The sequence below is a fragment of the Oncorhynchus kisutch genome, linkage group LG19 (assembly GCF_002021735.2).
Source record: "Oncorhynchus kisutch isolate 150728-3 linkage group LG19, Okis_V2, whole genome shotgun sequence".
NCBI lineage: Eukaryota > Metazoa > Chordata > Actinopteri > Salmoniformes > Salmonidae > Oncorhynchus > Oncorhynchus kisutch.
Genome location: NC_034192.2, coordinates 38,328,575 through 38,348,961, shown reverse-complemented (window position 1 = coordinate 38,348,961; position 20,387 = coordinate 38,328,575). Strand labels below are relative to the sequence as shown.

At 42.4% G+C, this 20,387-nt stretch overlaps 1 protein-coding gene across 1 annotated transcript in view; it reads right to left on the bottom strand.

The window, feature by feature from the left end:
- LOC109910021 (complexin-1) overlaps positions 1-4,852 on the bottom strand; it is a 61,279-nt gene extending 56,427 nt beyond the window's left edge. The window contains exons 1-2 of the mRNA XM_020509154.2: positions 4,363-4,852; positions 3,317-3,432 (exon numbers count right to left, since the gene is read on the bottom strand). Of these exons, the coding sequence (XP_020364743.1) occupies positions 3,317-3,347 (31 nt within the window). The 5' untranslated portion in view covers positions 3,348-3,432; positions 4,363-4,852. The remainder of the gene's footprint in view (positions 1-3,316; positions 3,433-4,362) is intronic.
- Between the last annotated feature and the right edge of the window lie 15,535 nt (positions 4,853-20,387).

Here is a 20,387-nt window from a genome sequence, read left to right as displayed (position 1 = left end):
CTAAAAGACTACCGACCCGTAGCACTCACATCTGTAGCCATGAAAGGCTGGTCATGAAAGGCTGGTCAGCTTTGAAAGGCTGGTCATGGCTCACATCAACACCATTATCCCAGAAACCTGAGACCCACTCCAATTTGCATACCGCCCTAACAGATCCACAGATGATGCAATCTATATTGCCCTCCACACTGCCATCTCCCACCGGGATAAAAGAAACACCTATGTGAGAATTCTATTCATTGACTACAGCTCAGCATTCAAATCCATAGTGCTCTCGAAGCTCATCGATAAGCTAAGAACCCTGGGACCAAACATCTCCCTCTGCAACTGGATCCTGGACTTCCTGACGGGCTGCCCCCAGGTGTTAAGGGTAGGTAACAACACATCCACCACGTTGATCCTCAACACGGGGGCCCTTCAGGGTTGCATGCTCAGTCCCCTCCTGTACTCCCTGTTCACTCATGACTGCACGGGCAGGCACAACTCCAACACCATTATTAAGTTTGCTGATGACACAACAGCGGTAGGCCTGATCACAGACAACGACGAGACAGCCTATAGGGAGGAAGTCAGAGGAGACCTGGCCATGGGTTGCCAGGACAACAACCTCTCCCTCAACGTGATCAAGACATAGGAGATTATTGTAGACTACAGGAAAAGGAGGATCGAACACGCCCCCATTCTCATAGACGGGGCTGTAGTGGAGCAGGTTAAAAACTGGTGTCCACATCACCAACAAAATAACATGGTCCAAGCACACCAAGGCAGTCATGAAGAGGGCACGACAAAACCTATTCCCCCTCAGGAGAAATTATTTGGCATGGGTCCTCAGATCCTCAAAAGGTTCAACAGCTACACAATTGAGAGCATCCTGACTAGTTGCATCACTGCCTGGTATGGCCACTGCTCGGCCTCTGACCGCAAGGCAATACAGAGGGTAATGTGTACAGCCCAGTACATCACTGGGACCAAGCTTCCTGCCATCCAGGACCTCTATACCAGGCGGTGTTAGAGGAAGGCCCTAAAAATGTCAATGACTCCAGCCTCCCTAGTTATAGACTGTTCTCTCTGCTACCGCAGGCAAGCGTACCGGGGCGCCAAAAGGCTTCTAAACAGCTTCTACCCCCAAGCTATAAGACTCCTGAACATCTAATCAAATGGCTACCTAGACTATTTGCATCCCCCCTTTTACACTGCTGCTACTCTCTGTTATTATCTATGAATAGTCACTTTAGTAACTCAACCTACATGTACATATTACCTCAATTACCTCGACTAACTGGTGCCCCAGCACATTGACTCTGTAACGGTGCCACCTGTATATAGCCTCCCTATTGTAATTTTACTGCTGCTCTTCAATTTTTTGTTACTTTTATTTCTTATTCTTCTTTTTTTAAACTGCATTTTTGGTTAGGGCTTGTAAGTAAGCATTTCACTCTAAGGTCTACACCTGTTGTATTGGCGCATGTGACAAATACAATTTGATTTGACATGCGTTTTATGATATGGAAAAGTTAAGTGCTCATTTGGACTCATGAGTGTTTGGCTTGCTTGTATGACATCAAGGCAGTATTTATTATATTCCTCAACTTCTCATCTTTCAAAATACATAGTGTCCTCTTCATTTACAGCACTTCCCTCACTGAGACAACAACAAAAAATTCAAAAGTTGCCTAATTAGCGGGAGGGAGGCAACTTCTTGTCGCGACTGTCAGTGAAAACCCATACATCGCTGTGAAGCGCAGATCAGAGCTCTGACGTAATGTAATAACATGTTACTGTACAGCCACTGCGTTCCAATTTAGGTGTGGATCAGTGTCCAAATCCGCCAGTGTAAAGGGCTACAATGGGGAAGCAAGCCAAACTTCATTAACCAAAAGGCAATCTTCTTCCACACACACATTTCCCACATCAACAGGAGAGAAATAAACAAGAGCATGTCTCCAAACTGCTGAAGGTTAGGACCTTGGCACCACAGCTCAATTTCCTCATGTGTGAAATCCCTTTGCACACAATTCAGTGGATTCTACTCGTTTTCTTTATCGATGTAGCTGTGTACAGATGACCACAGGCCCTGACAAACTGCCTTATCTAGCAGCTGTTTAATGAAATGAATCCCATCTCTTCCTCTTCGAGCCCTTGCTCTCCCTAATCAGTCAGTGTTGGTTTCTCCCACGTATCCATCATTGGGTCTCAGAACGCACAGCTGTCTAAAGCCAGCAATGACAGGGATGCATGTCAAGTCACGATTTTTATGGCAAGGGACAAGGTTGTGTGTGCGTGCGTACGTGCGTGCGTGCGTGTGTGTGTGTGTGTGCGTGTGTGTGTGTGTGTGTGTGGAGGGAGGGGGCTGTGTAAGGATTTGAGAAGGTTTACTGTATTACAGTCTATCTCTAGGTTTAGCACCTCTCCATATGAGACACTTACTTCACCAGCCACTAGATTGATTTGCATATTGATGATAGGATCAATTTGTTACATTCATTAAAAAATGCATTACTTTATATGCTAATCCCACATAGGGACATCTCAGCTCAAGTAATTATGAAAATAAAATCATGCATATTTAATGTGCACTAATAAAATTGTTGAAGATTAAATTAGTGTTGATAGGCTTTTGCAGCTGGAAGATAAGGAGCTGTAGCACAAAGTCAAAATGTACTACTGCACAGTAATAATGTTTGTAATGGTGCTCATTGGAAGGCTACAGGTAGGCTTCCACTGTATTCGTTTTTTGGATGGACAATTGTTCAACACCTATGCTCCAGATGAACTTCGTGGAAGAGTAAATAGCGCTTTAAGGATTCAGGCTTTAAAAACATGTGCAATGTATCTGTTCATATACTGAATTGCGCAAAATTGCCAATAGCTCTCAACAAAGGGACTGACTAAGTGCTGGATATGCAGTGCAAAATTGCGCATAACCAAAACAGTGGTTATTCAAAATACTATGATATTTTCGACAATCTATCGATAAACATCCAAACCTTCTAAATATATAAATTATGCATGTTCAAATTTCACCAAGAAAAATATAGCCTTCAATGATGAACTGGCATAGTTTATATTCCAAGTTGTCTTTCACAGAATATATACATAACTATAAATGTAACAGAATAACATGATAGTTGTGTATCTCCAAAACCCCATTAACCAATATAAACAAAGTAGTTTTAGTCGCCTTAACGGACCTCGTCATGACCTATAGTCTGGAAGACTTGAAGACACTCGGACGCTCCCGTATCTCCCCATAGAGACAACAGACTAAGACTGCATGATCTCATCAGGCAGTGGTAGCATAAGGTTAGCAATTTACCTCCCAACGCTTGCTTCATAACAAAATCCATGATGATGGCTTTTGATTCCTGACTTCTTTATCCTCGCGATCTTACATTCAGGTCCAGCAGGAGAAATAGTCCTTTATTGGCAGATCTAAAGTAAAAAGAAAAACAGTCGGTGTTGAGTTCCCACTGAAATGTGTAACTTGTCCTGACCGAAACCCTTAACTCTGAAGAAACTTTTAAAATACTATTCAGCCATATTTCCATAAGAATCCATTGATGTAAGTAACTGAATATGCCTCTTAGCACCAATAAAAATAAGCAGGTAATAGCTCATAGGTAGACTGAATGTTTAGGGCCCATAGGAAGGACACCAAACGTCAATATATCAGACCTCATATCCTAAACGCAGACGCATGCACAATCATGCATGTACCGTTTTTCACGAGCACAAATAACAATATGGTGCTGTACACTTCTCCTACACACTTATCAGTATGCTCATTTTTAGCCTAAAACATCACATTTCATTATGTCTGGTTTGTTATTGAGAATTATATCGAAACTTGTGTTCTTATTGGTAGGCTACTCAAAGTCTAAAATATGTCACCGATACTTAATTAACTATTTCTTAGAGGTCTCCACATTTCCCGGGAGTAGCAGAGGTGAAGGGTGATGACCAAAATACACAATAATCCTCCTCATATTGAAAACTTCCAATACAGAGAATTTATATTTTTACGATTCCAAATGTTTGTCAACCCATCTAGAAACGATCAATGTTCCTGATTCCTATAACCTACGATGTTGTTACATGAACAATAACCATGCCTTTTTGATTGTATGTAGCCTATTGCAAAAATAGCGTATGTATTTAGATGATCAGTCAATTTGAACATAAAACTGATTAATAAAAGCGTTGCATTTGTGAAAGCACCATGAAAATGATTGCGGTGATACAGAAACACTTCCTTTCGACCAAAGGCAGGTTTCAGCACCATTGCTGGTGGAAAGCTCCTTTCTCAACCTTCAACATAGTTAACCCGACAGCCAGGTTTTTTTCAGCGCTCATAATAATTACCTGTCCGGCGATTGGAATCTATCAAAAACGACAATAAGACTCTCAAAAATGAAGTTTTTTTTGCAATGGCAAACGATGATATTAAGTGCAAACGCCTAGCATCTCCTGTTTCCTGGCAAAAAGGTATGTCCTTGTTCCTTCTTGCACACTGGCTATATGAGTGTGTTTACGAGGGGAACTGCAGCTGCCTTGCCTGCTGCTGATGAAGCAACTCACTGAATCACATGTAGAGCTCCCTTCTGAAACGTCCCACGTTCTGACCGAAAGAGAGCGATCAATTATTGACGCGGTCCAGTCTTTGTGCGTCCCACCACTTTCGGTTCAATAGTGCCTTCTTGAGTAGTTTACCGGTATGTAGCCGAGAAAACAAGAACACCAAGTGGACGGCTTTATGACCAGCTATATACCTGCCTTGCTGCCTTTTAACCATGTCTGACCTACATTATATTGTCCCAGGCGTCTGCTTTTGTGTATCTATGTGGTTGAATGCATCCTTTTTAAGGTGACATCCATCTAGGGTAGCCTTCAATTAGGCTACACACACACACACACACACACACACACACAAATGACAACATGTGTAGGCCTACTTATCCATTGTCAGGGGTTTCTTGAGCACCTCGGTTTTTTTGGTTTATCACATCCTTGACACAGACTTAATCAGATTGCAAAGGTTTCACATTGCATTTAAACAGGGGTGAAACTAAGGTACGGCCTGGTACATGGCCTGGAAAAATCAATAGTGGGGGTACGTTAAACATGAGCCTATCACAATAATTAAAACACAATGTCAAGAAAACGGTAGGGTAATGTACTGTTATTTATCATTACCGCATGTCAACGGCATGTAAACATTTGCGAATGGACATGAAAACCGGTGGTGTAACCTACGCTACAAAATGCGTTGTGGTTCGACGAGAACACTGACATTTTGCCAAGTCAGAGACGAGTGGCCAACACCCGACACACGCGCGGACAACAGTCGACGCGTACATTCTGACCTAATTACAATTGCCAATTATTATAATATTTTTAGGTTTTTTTGTGTATGTGATTTGTTTTTTTTGTATTCCATTCACCACTGTTTGGAGGCTGGAAATATTTTGCGTGTGAATGAACGTGCGCGGGTAGCATAGTGAAGGAACACTTTGAAGTGATCATTTGACAATCAGATGAAAACATCATGACTGGTTGTCTTTATGCCACCAAAAAAGGTAATACATTTTAAAAGTTAAATGATGACTAGGCCCACAGAGACTAGGCCCACAGAGATCCTATTGAATTAATAGGGATTCTATATGTAATTAAATTATTAGGCCCATCAAAAAATGTTGGTGCACACAGGAGGTCCTGTACCGAAAAAAATCTGACAATCAGACCCCTGCTCATCATTGGTACTTGGCCTAGTTCAAACCTTCGTTAGGCCCAACCCCTTTGTCCTCCAACATTGTATTGGCCTTGCAGATATAGTGTAGCAACATCATGTCAGCGTGTGTCCATATTTTCAACAGGACAATTATGTCATTTACTGCCATTTAAAATTAATAGCAGAATATTGGCCAACTTTAGCCAATAAGACGGAGGAATTAGTAGCAGATTCAGCTGATCATCTTTGCCTGTTAACCTTTGACTGATTATTGAATGGAATTCTATGTGCAGTCATTTGAAGGCTTGCAATGTTTTCTTGGCCTTATTAGATTCACATTGATTTAACCTTTCCTCCAATTAGATGAGAGATGGGTAGGGTTAAATCATCCCCAATTTAATGTGAAGCACTCCCAGTTTAACAGTGTAATTAGCAAAAGGCATAGATATGTACCTGTCTTGAGTTGGCTGGTGACCTCTATGCAGACACATATGCACACAGTAGACAATCTGTATGTATTTTAAAGTACATACTTTATAGGAGAAAATGCAGTAGCATGCCTGCAGGTTGTTCACAGACAAATCAACACTGTGCCATGACTATAAAGTGCCCTGGTACTGCAATACTCTCCCAAGCCTTGTTTCAAAGCCAGCCGTTTGTGTGTGCATGGCAACCCAAGTGATGATGATGCACGTATTGAAACTAAAGCCCTCTAATAGCCAGGATTACAGATTGACATGGATGTCACAGATTCCTATGGAATTCAAACCTGAAATTTGGAGATATTTCTCTCTCCACCCACCGAGTGCAAAACAAGCACCGCGGCATCATCCGTTGCTTTTAGTGAGCCCACATGAACATCATGGGCCCACACACTGAGTAATGTACAAAACAAACAAACTAATTGATGGGCTTTGTTAGTGCTCCATCATGATCATTGTTACTATTGTTGTTGTAATTATTAGGATCAGGGTGCCTTGGATATACTGTCCTGTACTGTATGTAATTTCAGTGCATTACATGACATTCGCCCATTTAAGCATTTTGGCTTACAAAGATCAAACAAACCCAATCATAGTCAAAAGCTGTGTGGTTGGAATTACTTACCATGCAAGTATATCACAATAAACTGTAATATCATACCTCGTTTGTACTGCAGTTCACAAGCTAAACATCAAATCAAATCAAATCAAATCAAATTTATTTGTCACATACACATGGTTAGCAGATGTTAATGCGAGTGTAGCGAAATGCTTGTGCTTCTAGTTCCGACAATGCAGTAATAACGAACAAGTGATCTAACTAACAATTCCCAAAAAAACTACTGTCTTATACACAGTGTAAGGGGATAAAGAATATGTACATAAAGATATATGAATGAGTGATGGTACAGAGCAGCATAGGCAAGATACAGTAGATGATATCGAGTACAGTATATACATATGAGATGAGTATGTAAACCAAGTGGCATAGTTAAAGTGGCTAGTGATACATGTATTACATAAGGATGCAGTCGATGATATAGAGTACAGTATCTACGTATGCATATGAGATGAATAATGTAGGGTAAGTAACATTATATAAGGTAGCATTGTTTAAAGTGGCTAGTGATATATTTACATCATTTCCCATCAATTCCCATGATTAAAGTGGCTGGAGTAGAGTCAGTGGCATTGACAGTGTGTTGGCAGTAGCCACTCAATGTTAGTGGTGGCTGTTTAACAGTCTGATGGCCTTGAGATAGAAGCTGTTTTTCAGTCTCTCGGTCCCAGCTTTGATGCACCTGTACTGACCTCGCCTTCTGGATGACAGCGGGGTGAACAGGCAGTGGCTCGGGTGGTTGATGTCCTTGATGATCTTTATGGCCTTCCTGTAGCATCGGGTGGTGTAGGTGTCCTGGAGGGCAGGTAGTTTGCCCCCGGTGATGCGTTGTGCAGACCTCACTACCCTCTGGAGAGCCTTACGGTTGAGGGCGGTGCAGTTGCCATACCAGGCGGTGATACAGCCCGCCAGGATGCTCTCGATTGTGCATCTGTAGAAGTTTGTGAGTGCTTTTGGTGACAAGCCGAATTTCTTCAGCCTCCTGAGGTTGAAGAGGCGCTGCTGCGCCTTCCTCACGATGCTGTCTGTGTGAGTGGACCAATTCAGTTTGTCTGTGATGTGTATGCCGAGGAACTTAAAACTTGCTACCCTCTCCACTACTGTTCCATCGATGTGGATGGGGGGGTGTTCCCTCTGCTGTTTCCTGAAGTCCACAATCATCTCCTTAGTTTTGTTGACGTTGAGTGTGAGGTTATTTTCCTGACACCACACTCCGAGGGCCCTCACCTCCTCCCTGTAGGCCGTCTCGTCGTTGTTGGTAATCAAGCCTACCACTGTTGTGTCGTCCGCAAACTTGATGATTGGGTTGGAGGAGTGCGTGGCCACGCAGTCGTGGGTGAACAGGGAGTACAGGAGAGGGCTCAGAACGCACCCTTGTGGGGCCCCAGTGTTGAGGATCAGCGGGGAGGAGATGTTGTTGCCTACCCTCACCACCTGGGGGCGGCCCGTCAGGAAGTCCAGTACCCAGTTGCACAGGGCGGGGTCGAGACCCAGGGTCTCGAGCTTGATGACGAGCTTGGAGGGTACTATGGTGTTGAATGCCGAGCTGTAGTCGATGAACAGCATTCTCACATAGGTATTCCTCTTGTCCAGATGGGTTAGGGCAGTGTGCAGTGTGGTTGAGATTGCATCGTCTGTGGACCTATTTGGGCGGTAAGCAAATTGGAGTGGGTCAAGGGTGTCAGGTAGGGTGGAGGTGATATGGTCCTTGACTAGTCTCTCAAAGCACTTCATGATGACGGATGTGAGTGCTACGGGGCGGTAGTCGTTTAGCTCAGTTACCTTAGCTTTCTTGGGAACAGGAACAATGGTGGCCCTCTTGAAGCATGTGGGAACAGCAGACTGGTATAGGGATTGGTTGAATATGTCCGTAAACACACCGGCCAGCTGGTCTGCGCATGCTCTGAGGGCGCGGCTGGGGATGCCGTCTGGGCCTGCAGCCTTGCGAGGGTTAACACGTTTAAATGTCTTACTCACTTCGGCTGCAGTGAAGGAGAGACCGCATGTTTTCGTTGCAGGCCGTGTCAGTGGCACTGTATTGTCCTCAAAGCGGGCAAAAAAGTTGTTTAGTCTGCCTGGGAGCAAGACATCCTGGTCCGTGACTGGGCTGGGTTTCTTCCTGTAGTCCGTGATTGACTGTAGACCCTGCCACATGCCTCTTGTGTCTGAGCCGTTGAATTGAGATTCTACTTTGTCTCTGTACTGGCGCTTAGCTTGTTTGATAGCCTTGCGGAGGGAATAGCTGCGCTGTTTGTATTCAGTCATGTTACCAGACACCTTGCCCTGATTAAAAGCAGTGGTTCGCGCCTTCAGTTCCACACGAATGCTGCCATCAATCCACGGTTTCTGGTTGGGGAATGTTTTAATCGTTGCTATGGGAACGACATCTTCAACGCACGTTCTAATGAACTCGCACACCGAATCAGCGTATTCGTCAATGTTGTTGGCTGACGCAATACGAAACATCTCCCAGTCCACGTGATGGAAGCAGTCTTGGAGTGTGGAGTCAGCTTGGTCGGACCAGCGTTGGACAGACCTCAGCGTGGGAGCTTCTTGTTTTAGTTTCTGTCTGTAGGCAGGGATCAACAAAATGGAGTCGTGGTCAGCTTTTCCGAAAGGGGGGCGGGGCAGGGCCTTATATGCGTCGCGGAAGTTAGAGTAACAATGATCCAGCGTCTTTCCACCCCTGGTTGCGCAATCGATATGCTGATAAAATTTAGGGAGTCTTGTTTTCAGATTAGCCTTGTTAAAATCCCCAGCTACAATGAATGCAGCCTCCGGATAAATCGTTTCCAGTTTGCAGAGAGTTAAATAAAGTTTGTTCAGAGCCATCGATGTGTCTGCTTGGGGGGGGATATATACGGCTGTGATTATAATCGAAGAGAATTCTCTTGGTAGATAATGCGGTCTACATTTGATTGTGAGGAATTCTAAATCAGGTGAACAGAAGGATTTGAGTTCCTGTATGTTTCTTTCATCACACCATGTCACGTTGGCCATAAGGCATACGCCCCCGCCCCTCTTCTTACCAGAAAGATGTTCGTTTCTGTCCGCGCGATGCGTGGAGAAACCCGCTGGCTGCACCGCTTCGGATTGCGTCTCTCCAGTGAGCCACGTTTCCGTGAAACAGAGAACGTTACAGTCTCTGATGTCCCTCTGGAATGCTACCCTTGCTCGGATTTCATCAACCTTGTTGTCAAGAGACTGGACATTGGCAAGAAGAATGCTAGGGAGTGGTGCACGATGTGCCCGTCTCCGGAGTCTGACCAGAAGACCGCTTCGTTTCCCTCTTTTTCTGAGTCGTTTTTTTGGGTCGCTGCATGGGAACCATCCCGTGGCGCTGGTTGTAAGGCAGAACACAGCATCCGCATATTCTTGGTCGTACTGGTGGTGAGTTGACGCTGATCTTATATTCAGTAGTTCTTCTCGGCTGTATGTGATGAAACCTAAGATGACCTGGGGTACTAGTGTAAGAAATAACACGTAAAAAAACAAAAAACTGCATAGTTTCCTAGGAACGCGAAGCGAGGCGGCCATCTCTGTCGGCGCCGGAAGTACATCACATCACTAGGGACCTCTATGGATCTACAGAATATGAGGCCTCCTTTAAAGTTTAACTAACTGAATCTCCCACATGTTCATATGTAAATGTTAACAGAGGGTCCTCCAGTATTCCACTGTAATAGATTGACACGTTTACTGAAATTAGGGCGCATGTCGAGAATTTTTCATCCTCCCCTTTTCAGCTTTCTATCCTGTTTCATTTTGAGGAGCAAAACAATGAGGTTGGGATTGAATAGGCTTGCCAAAACCAGGTAATTAGGCTTACTCTGCAATTCCCCACAGAGGTTTTTCCCGAACACCCACGACTTAAAAAGTGGAGATAAAATCCAAGTTAACTCAAACAGCATTATTGCTCTGTATTGACTGAAATAGGTTACAGATCCACAGCCATAAGCACAACACATAGGAACATGTACATCAATTAAATTGAGATGAAAATAAATATTTTTCATGATGATCAGTTGCTTTTGTATTCACACTTTGAAATCACCTTGGAAACAGGTTATTATTAAACTTACATTTTAGTCATTTAACAGACACTCTTATCCGGAGCGACTTACAGGAGAAATTAGGGTTAAATGCTTTGCTCAAGGGCACATTGACAGATTTTTCACCTAGTCGGCTCAGGGATTCGAACAAGTGACCTTTCAAGTACTCTCCCAACGCTCTTAACCGCTAGGCTATCTGCTACCTTTAATAAAGTCAATTTAATACAGAAGAAGCTGCTGACGAATATAATTTAAGGGATCCAACCAAGGTGTCCAACCAATTCAGAGGTCAGCCCTAGACCATCTTGAATACATTCCAATGCTTCCTTGAGAGAACCACTGATCTTTCACCACAAACAGATATTCATTCAGATTCATTGATTTTAAAACTCATTACAATATTGCTTTGCGATTTAATTGGCTCAATTCTATGATCTACATGATTTCTCTAACTTAATTTAATTGAACACCATCCATGAACTTTTCTTCATGTTTATGCACCAGTAGGCAATATCGACCAGTGTAATGAAATTCCCAGTTGTAAACCATATCCCAAGGTATTCTTGCTTCTTACATAGGTTGCCTTAGTTTTGCTTTCCATTCTCCTGTCTGGATTTGTGATCATCATCTTGTTACATGATTAATCATCTTCACTTTCTAGAAAACCAAACACTCGTGTTCAAAGAGCTCTTCCAGTAAACCTTATACAATCCACATATATAAAAATGGTTTAACAGAGTACTAAAGAAAATACAACTTCTACACAGGGTTGTATGGTTTGGACCTGATAATGCGTCTTCAGTTTTCTGTTTATTACAAAAGACTAGAGACACAGTCATTGTAATGCATGCTCTGCCTATCCGAGCTGAATAAATCACACTGATCTGCCCAAACTAGTCTTTGCCTTAAAATGGTGAGTTGGCCTCTAAATCAAGGTGGGTAAATCTACACACTTTGATAACGTGTGTTCCGTCATTTAATTGAATTATTGGTCCTCCGAAAACGTCTGAAGCCCTACCTCCTTAAAGAGTTTGTAAAAATCCTGTGGCACTTGTATAAAAAAAACATATGCACTTGTATTTCCCTACTAGGGCTGACTTTGCGGATGACATGTACTTGCAAATATTGTGAATTGTTGTTGTCTCAGCTAGCTATCTTACGATGAAGGCACTAACGTAAGATGTTCTGGATAAGAGCGTCTCCTAAATGACTCAAATGTGCATGTAATGTCAAATTTCCCCTGGAGATTGTGTGTTTCATATGATCACCTAGTGGAGGACAGAGGGATACTGGAATGAGGCCTCTGCTTTCTTCTCCGTTCTCCTCTTACCTCTGGGAAGGATAGGGACACTCACTTGCTAGTTGCTGATGGTGGTGGTGGGAAAATAACTAGGAAGTTGGTATATCTATCCATCATCCTGTCATGAAAGACCTAATCTCCAACCAATGGAGGCTGTTATAGCAGGCATATTACATCCTGATATTTGGGGATTCCTCCTAATGGATACCCTAAATATATTAGGGTAAATATGATATTTTAACGTGGATCATTACTGAACAGTAATCCCTAAGGTGTCAGTCCCTTTGGTGCTGCTGCTTGGTAATGGAGATCGACTTGGGTTCATTAATATGCGTTATTGAGGTTGCACTATTAATTGAATGATACCTTGCAGCATATTGCATGGGAGGTGTGCGGATCTCAATTTAATAAGGGCAAGTGTGCAAATAGGTCATAATATGACACCCAAATATGGTCGGTATTGTCTTGGTATGGTTAGCATGTGGCTTGCATTTTCATTCATTTTCTATGATGCCACTGCCTTCCGGTCTGTAGCTAGCTAGCATATAAAATAATTTGAAGTCCTTAAGCCTTTAGCTACTTCTAGGTACAGTTGAGACTTGGGCGGTGTATTATGGTGGACTTGAGGTGGGCTGAGTGATGACCATACACTTAAATTATCATGACCAATTATCCAGGAACTTCCCTAAGCCACTCTTGGGGAGTGCTTACGCACACACACACGCAAATGCACACACGCACACACACACACACACACACACACACACACACACACACACACGCGCGCGCGTGCGAGCGCGCGCATGCACATAGCACTCAGACAGTGAGTCACAACATGCCTTTTCTGCCATGATCAGTCCACTGCTGAATCATTTCTGATATGCCTCTGACGTTATGAGAAAGATAAGTGCAGATGGCAGTATATACTGTACATGTAGGCTTAGTGCCTCCTTTTGGGAGTTGGAGGTGAAGAGCTCCGATGTGCTCCGATGTGCTGCATATACTGTACATGTAGGCTTAGTGCCTCCTTCTGGGAGTTGGAGGTGAAGAGCTCCAATGTGCTGCTTCTGCCTTTCCTCTTGTTCAGAACCCTGGGAGGGGCCATTCCAGGGGCTGGTGCCTTCCTCCTCTCTCTTCAAACCTCAAAGTTCCCGAATGGAGGCAATTGTAGTCAGGGAGAAATCCAAACCAGTCTCATTGGAATCAATGGCATTAGAGTCATTGGTGATGCCTTTCCCATTTACACTGAACAAAAATATAAATGCAACACGTAAACTGTTAGTCCCATGTTTCATGAGCTGAAATAAAATGTAACAGACATTTTCCATATGCGTAAAAAGTTCATTTCTCTCAAATGTTGTGCACAAATGTGTTTACATCCATGTTTGTGAGAATGTCTCCTTTGCCAAGACAATCCATCCACCTGACAAGTGTGGCAAATCAAGGAGCTGATTAAATAGAATGATCATTTCACAAGTGCACCTTGTGCTGGGGACAAAAGGCCACTCTAAAATGTGCCGTTTTGTCACACAACACAATGCAACAGATGTCTCAAGTTTTGAGGGAGCGTGCAATTGGTATGCTGCCTGCAGGAATGTCCACCAGAGCTGTTGCCAGAGAATTTATGTTAATTTCTCTACCAAAAGCCGCCTCCAACGTCGTTTTAGGGAATTTATGTTTGTTCAACCGGCCTCACAACCAGAGACCCCGTGTACTGTATGGAGTCGTGTGAGCGAGCGGTTTTCTGATGTCAACGTTGTGAACATTGTGCCCCATGGTGACAGTGGGGTTATGGTATGGGCAGGCATAAGCTATGGACAATGAACCCAAATTAATTTTAGCGATGGTAATTTAAATGCACAGGGATACAGTGACGAGATCCTGAGGCCCATTATCGTGCCATTCATCCACCACTATTACCTCATGCTTCCGCATGATTATGCACAGCCCCATGTCGCAAGGATCTGAACACAATTTCAGGAAGCTGAAAATGTCCTTGTTCTTCCATGGCCTGCATATTCACCAGACATGTCAGCCATTGAGCATGTTTGGGATGTTCTGGAGAGAGTGATCCAGTTGCCGACAAAATCCAGCAACTTCGCACAGCCATTACATTTAAAAAAATAATAAACCTCAGTCTAACAAAAAAAAACATAACTTGAGTTTAAAATGAAATCATGTATCAAGCATCTTATCAACCCTCAAACTCATACTAAAAAAACACCTACAAATTTAGCATTAGTAATTAAACTTTTTATGAGGTTAGTTCTCAGAAGTACCTTCTGGATCCATGCATGAATCCGTATGTAATTTAATTTCCAGCTAGTCATTTGTTTTTGCACCATTGTCAGAAAATTCTTCATGACTGCAAATCTGTTTGATCCGAATAGTATCCATATTGGAAATGATTTGCTCTGATCTACTAACACAGAACATGAGTTCCCTTGGAAACCATATTATGAAATGTCCAACATTCTGACAAGGAGTACAACATGTAAATTAAAACGATAGCACTTCCAAAACTGTGTCAAACATTCTATATCTATCATGAAAGCATATTCTGTGACAGTCAACTCCATTATAATTGAGATCGGAGGTGTGGTTAAACGGTGTTCAAGGTCATTTAGAAAAATTGTGGACTATCAGTTAGCTCCAACACACACACTATCGTACAGCATAGTACAGCCCCCTGCCTCCCAAAACCCTATCTCCTAGCTCATGCTCCCATTCACAATTCCTCTCTCACCTGGGTCTCCTCTCATTGTTTCTGGGTCACACTGGAAAACATCTAGCCACAGAGTTATTCTTTCCCCTTAACCCTGCCACAACCAATTTATCCCCCTCATTCATAGAGTCATTATAGGATTTGATGATCCTCTGTGTGTGGTGTCCGCAGATGCAGATGTAGGATCTTAATTTAATCCGTATTGTCACAGCAAAATATCCTGCTGCAACAGGATTTAAACATTTAGTCCATAATGCTGCTTGAGAGGTGCTTAAGCTGGTTAAAATGTAGGGTTGAAAAATGTATTGAAAGTTCCCAGAATTTTGCCACTCTAGCTATATGAAAAGTGAAATATTGTTAATATATCTGTTTGTTAGTGTGGGTTTTCAGTTAGTTTTTGTAAATCATGAAGCTCATCTGCATGTCCTGCGGTGCAGAAAAATTCTCAGCAACCAAAGACTGATCAAGTTAAGATCCCACAAATCTGTATGCATAGGCTGACATTGAAGAGACTTTCTCCATTATCGCCTTTTTTATTTGGTCATGCACCAGTGGTGTTAATGATGGGGAAAGGAAATAGCATGGCTAGTAATGTGAAATAATGCTCTGGGAGAAGTAAGTCATTAAGATGAACTGTGTGAAGTCACCAAATAGATTTTCGCTGCCTGTGGACATTGCTAAACACACATGTGATTGCATGACTGTATGTTCTTACAGTAAAGGGAGGCATGTTGTCTTAACACGTTATTTCTAGGTCCTTTTTAAACCCTTGGCAACTAGGCTTGTGCCAACTAATGGATTCTGTGCTGTGGTATCACCATACTTTGCAATGATTTGAACAACATTAACAGCATAATAAAACCTTAGCTGAATTCAGCTACATTTTATCCATATCAGCTAATTGAAGTGTCACTTTCACATACGAAAGCCTAGCCCATCGGGGATAAATCACCAAGGTGATACAAATAAATCACTGATTACAGATGGCCAACATCCCTTTCCGTTGTTTTACGATACAAGCACAAATTCACAAGACAATGTTCCCTCGATCCAAATGGTTTTCTTTTGAACCGAATGGCAGTAAACTGAAAGCTTTGGGGGATTTTGATAAACAACCCACTTCTTTCTGGAGTGTTAACAAAGCATGGGGGACTGAAGGTCGGATGTTTATTAGAAGTGCAAGTTGAGTGTGCAATTGCCTCCTTGTCTCAAGGAGAAAGAGGGTGCTGCTAAGTCTAATGTTTCTCAACGGGCTCAAAACTCATCAATCATTCTAGCGTCAATACAGAGGAGCATCATGGCCAGACAATGAATTCCCCCTCGTGTTCAGTCATGGACAGAGAGAGTGGAGCTGCGATGTAGGGTGGAGCACATAGCACTTCTGCTCATTACTCATCAAGTCGTTCCTCTGAGTGTGTTTCCAAAACAAAGTATGTACATGGTTAATACACAATAGCGTAATTTAAGTTACTGATTCTTACCAACTATGGCCCCTTTTGTGTTATGTACACACACTGGATTGATAAACCAACTCAAAGGAGTTATTGCTTCACATAGCATTTCTTCACACAGGAACTAACATTGTGCTCTTGAGAGAGAGGAAGGAAGGAAGAGCTAAAAGAAATGACACAACTCGATGCCTGATTATTTAAGTGGTTGATATACTCAACCATTTAGGTTGTTGAGTCCAAGACATTATAAAGACAGGTAATGACTAGTACTGTAGGCTGAGGATATAGCGTAACTTGCCTAAGACTAGACTGACCACCTCTATTAAAAGGATTTGGCAATCAGAAATGGGATCAGAAGTCTTTGGATTTTAAGCTCTTTTTGTCAAATCTGCTGATTGTATGAACCAGCCTCAGGTAGCCTAGTGGTTAGAGCATTGGGCCAGTAACAGAAAGGTTGCTAGATTGAATCCCTGAGCTGACAAGATTTTAAAAAATTGGTCGTTCTGCCCCTGAATAAGGCAGTTAACCCACTGTTCCTAGGCCGTCATTGTAAATAAGAATTTGTTCTTAACTGACTTGCCTAGTTAAATAAAGGTCAAATAAAACTAAAACTCATAGCAATCTTTGATTAATATGTCCTGTATCAACAGCTGAGCTGGAGAAGTTGAGTCAAATTCGGAGCTGCTACAACACATTTGTGTGGTGTGTTTCATGGAAACTGAGGATATAGAGGCTCTACAATTTCTGGAAATATTGGCCAACGATGACAGCATAGCAATGAAAATAACATTAATAATAAACATATAAAATAACATTGACATTAGATGTAGAAATGCATGTTGTTACCAAGACCATTTCTGCAGTGTATGTACCATTCACAGAGCTCATTTCGGACCGCAAGTTAAATTAAAGTAATCAATCTGGAATAGAGAGGCTCTAGCTTTTGTTTTCATGCTGTGGCCTCATTGTTTTTTATTCAAATAGTTCATGATGACTCATGAGGCCAATTGTAAAACTTGGATGGGCCACAACCCACAGGTTAGGGAATAAAGGGTTGCTTTAGTGTCTGACCAACTGTCTCACTTACCTGCTGAAGAGGTAGTCAAATATACAGTACCAATCAAAAGGTTGGATACACAGATGACCTGGCCTCCACAATCACTCGACCTCAACCCATTGAGATGATTTGGGATGAGTTGGACCGCAGAGTGAAGGAAAAGCAACCAACAAGTGTTCAGCATATGTGGGAGCTCCTTCAAGACTGTTGGAAAAGCATTCCAGGTGAGGCTGGTTGAGAGAATGACAAGAGTGTGCAAAGCTGTCATCAAGGCAAAGGGTGGCTACTTTGAAGAATCTCAAATATAAAATATATTTGATTAGTTTAACACTTTTTTTGTTACTACATAATTCCATATGTGTTATTTCATAGTTTTGATGTCTTCACTATTATTCTAAAATATAGAAAATAGTACAAATAAAGAAAAACCCTTGAATGAGTAGGTGTGTCCAAACTTTTGACTGCTACTGTTCGTTCTGTACTGCCATGTCCCAATACTCTTAAACCACTTCCTATTTCAAAGGAATGGATCGCTTTCTGCCATCCTACTTTAATTGAAGTTCTCTACAGATCGGTGGTCAGTCATGATAAAAGTAATCAAGGAAAGGAGTCTATATGACTAGAGACACAGAATATGAAGTCTTAGCATAAAGCTGGGTATAAAGGAAGATGGTAAACTTGAGGGAGAGTTCAGAAGAATAAGGCCATGATCCTCCACAGGCAAGGAAAGCAGTGTATTCCCAATGCAGGTACGCGTTGAATAAAATATGGTGGAGTAAATTAGGTTTGTGGCAGGCCAGCTCCAACGCTGCAGTGGAACATTAATTAGAATCCCTTGATAGGTGTAAAATGTTAATGGTTTGACTGATCACATTTTCATGGAGCACAACAGGTGAGGCTTGTTCTCAGCGGTAGGCTCATTCAACCGACATGAACCACATGGAAAGCACAAACTGAAGCAGACAAGCGAGTTAGGGGCTGGCAGATTCGAACTCGAAAAGAAAACTGAATAAAACTAACAACAACAACCAAAGCCTGTATTGATCAAAATAATCATACCGGCATGCTGAAAATCAATATAGCAGTCTTACATATATAGTTATGTACACCATGACATACACACTAAATGTAATATGACATCAAATGGAATGGACAAAATGGCAATCTGTTGTCAAGCAGATGAATGACATGAGGCTCCTCATGAAGGTCTAGGAGAGCAGAACAACAGCAAGAAACAGAGGGATAGAAACAGAGGGATAGAAACAGAGGGATAGAAACAGAGGGATAGAAACAGAGGGATAGAAACAGAGGGATAGAAACAGAGGGATAGAAACAGGGGGATAGAAACAGAGGGATATAAACAGAGGGATAAAAACAGAGGGATAGAAACAGAGGGATAGAAACAGAGGGATAGAAACAGAGGGATAGAAACAGGGGGATAGAAACAGAGGGATAGAAACAGAGGGATAGAAACAGAGGGATATAAACAGAGGGATAGAAACAGAGGGATAGAAACAGGGGGATAGAAACAGAGGGATAGAAACAGAGGGATATAAACAGAGGGATATAAACAGAGGGATAGAAACAGAGGGATAGAAACAGAGGGATAGAAACAGAGAGATATAAACAGAGGGATAGAAACAGAGGGATAGAAACAGAGGGATAGAAACAGAGGGATAGAAACAGAGGGATAGAAACAGAGGGATAGAAACAGAGGGATAGAAACAGGGGGATAGAAACAGAGGGATAGAAACAGAGGGATAGAAACAGAGGGATAGAAACAGAGAGATGGAAACAGAGGGATAGAAACAGAGATGGAAACAGAGATAGAAACAGGGGGATAGAAACAGAGGGATAGAAACAGAGGGATAGAAACAGAGGGATAGAAACAGGGGGATAGAAACAGAGGGATAGAAACAGAGGGATAGAAACAGAGGGATAGAAACAGGGGGATAGAAACAGAGGGATAGAAACAGAGGGATAGAAACAGAGGGATAGAAACAGAGGGATAGAAACAGAGGGATAGAAACAGAGGGATAGAAACAGAGAGATAGAAACAGAGATAGAAACAGGGGGATAGAAACAGAGGGATAGAAACAGAGGGATAGAAACAGAGGGATAGAAACAGGGGGGATAGAAACAGAGGGATAGAAACAGAGGGATAGAAACAGGGGGATAGAAACAGAGGGATAGAAACAGAGGGATAGAAACAGAGGGATAGAAACAGAGAGATAGAAACAGAGGGATAGAAACAGAGGGATAGAAACAGAGGGATAGAAACAGAGGGATAGAAACAGAGGGATAGAAACAGAGAGATAGAAACAGAGGGATAGAAACAGAGATATAAACAGGGGGATAGAAACAGAGGGATAGAAACAGAGGGATAGAAACAGAGAGAAAGAAAAAATAGTGTCCTTTGAAACTCGTTAAGAGCATTCAGGTTGCCGAGGACATCATCACCTACTCCTTATTTGATTTGAGGAGAAGGGTGAGATTGTGTTATGTTCTCTAATGAGAGGAGAAGCGACCTGAAGCCCCGGAGAGAGGGTGCCTGTCTGCCACTTCAACTTGGTGACATTTTGTGCCCGCTCACGGTCAAACTCTAGAGAGAGCAAGGACAAGGTTGAGGATGATGTGCACTCTGCAGAGAATCTGTCAGGGCTACAGTGGAGTGGGTCTACGTGGCATTCTTTTCAATGCTTCCTCAGTGTGTAGATCACAGTGACAGGACTAATGAGGTCAGTGTCATCAGGTCAGTGTCATCACTGTGCATACACTACGGAAGACATTGCATGGAGTATTCTGAATGTTTAAGTCTATGGCCAGAATATTTGTTTAGCATGATTAAATTGTAATTATTTCAAGTCTATCAGCAGGTAATCAGTGGCCTATTTGCTAAACGCTCAGGTTATTATGCAAGGTCATTTCCTGTCTTGGCAGTAGTCATAAACAAAAGACTAAATCAAATAATAA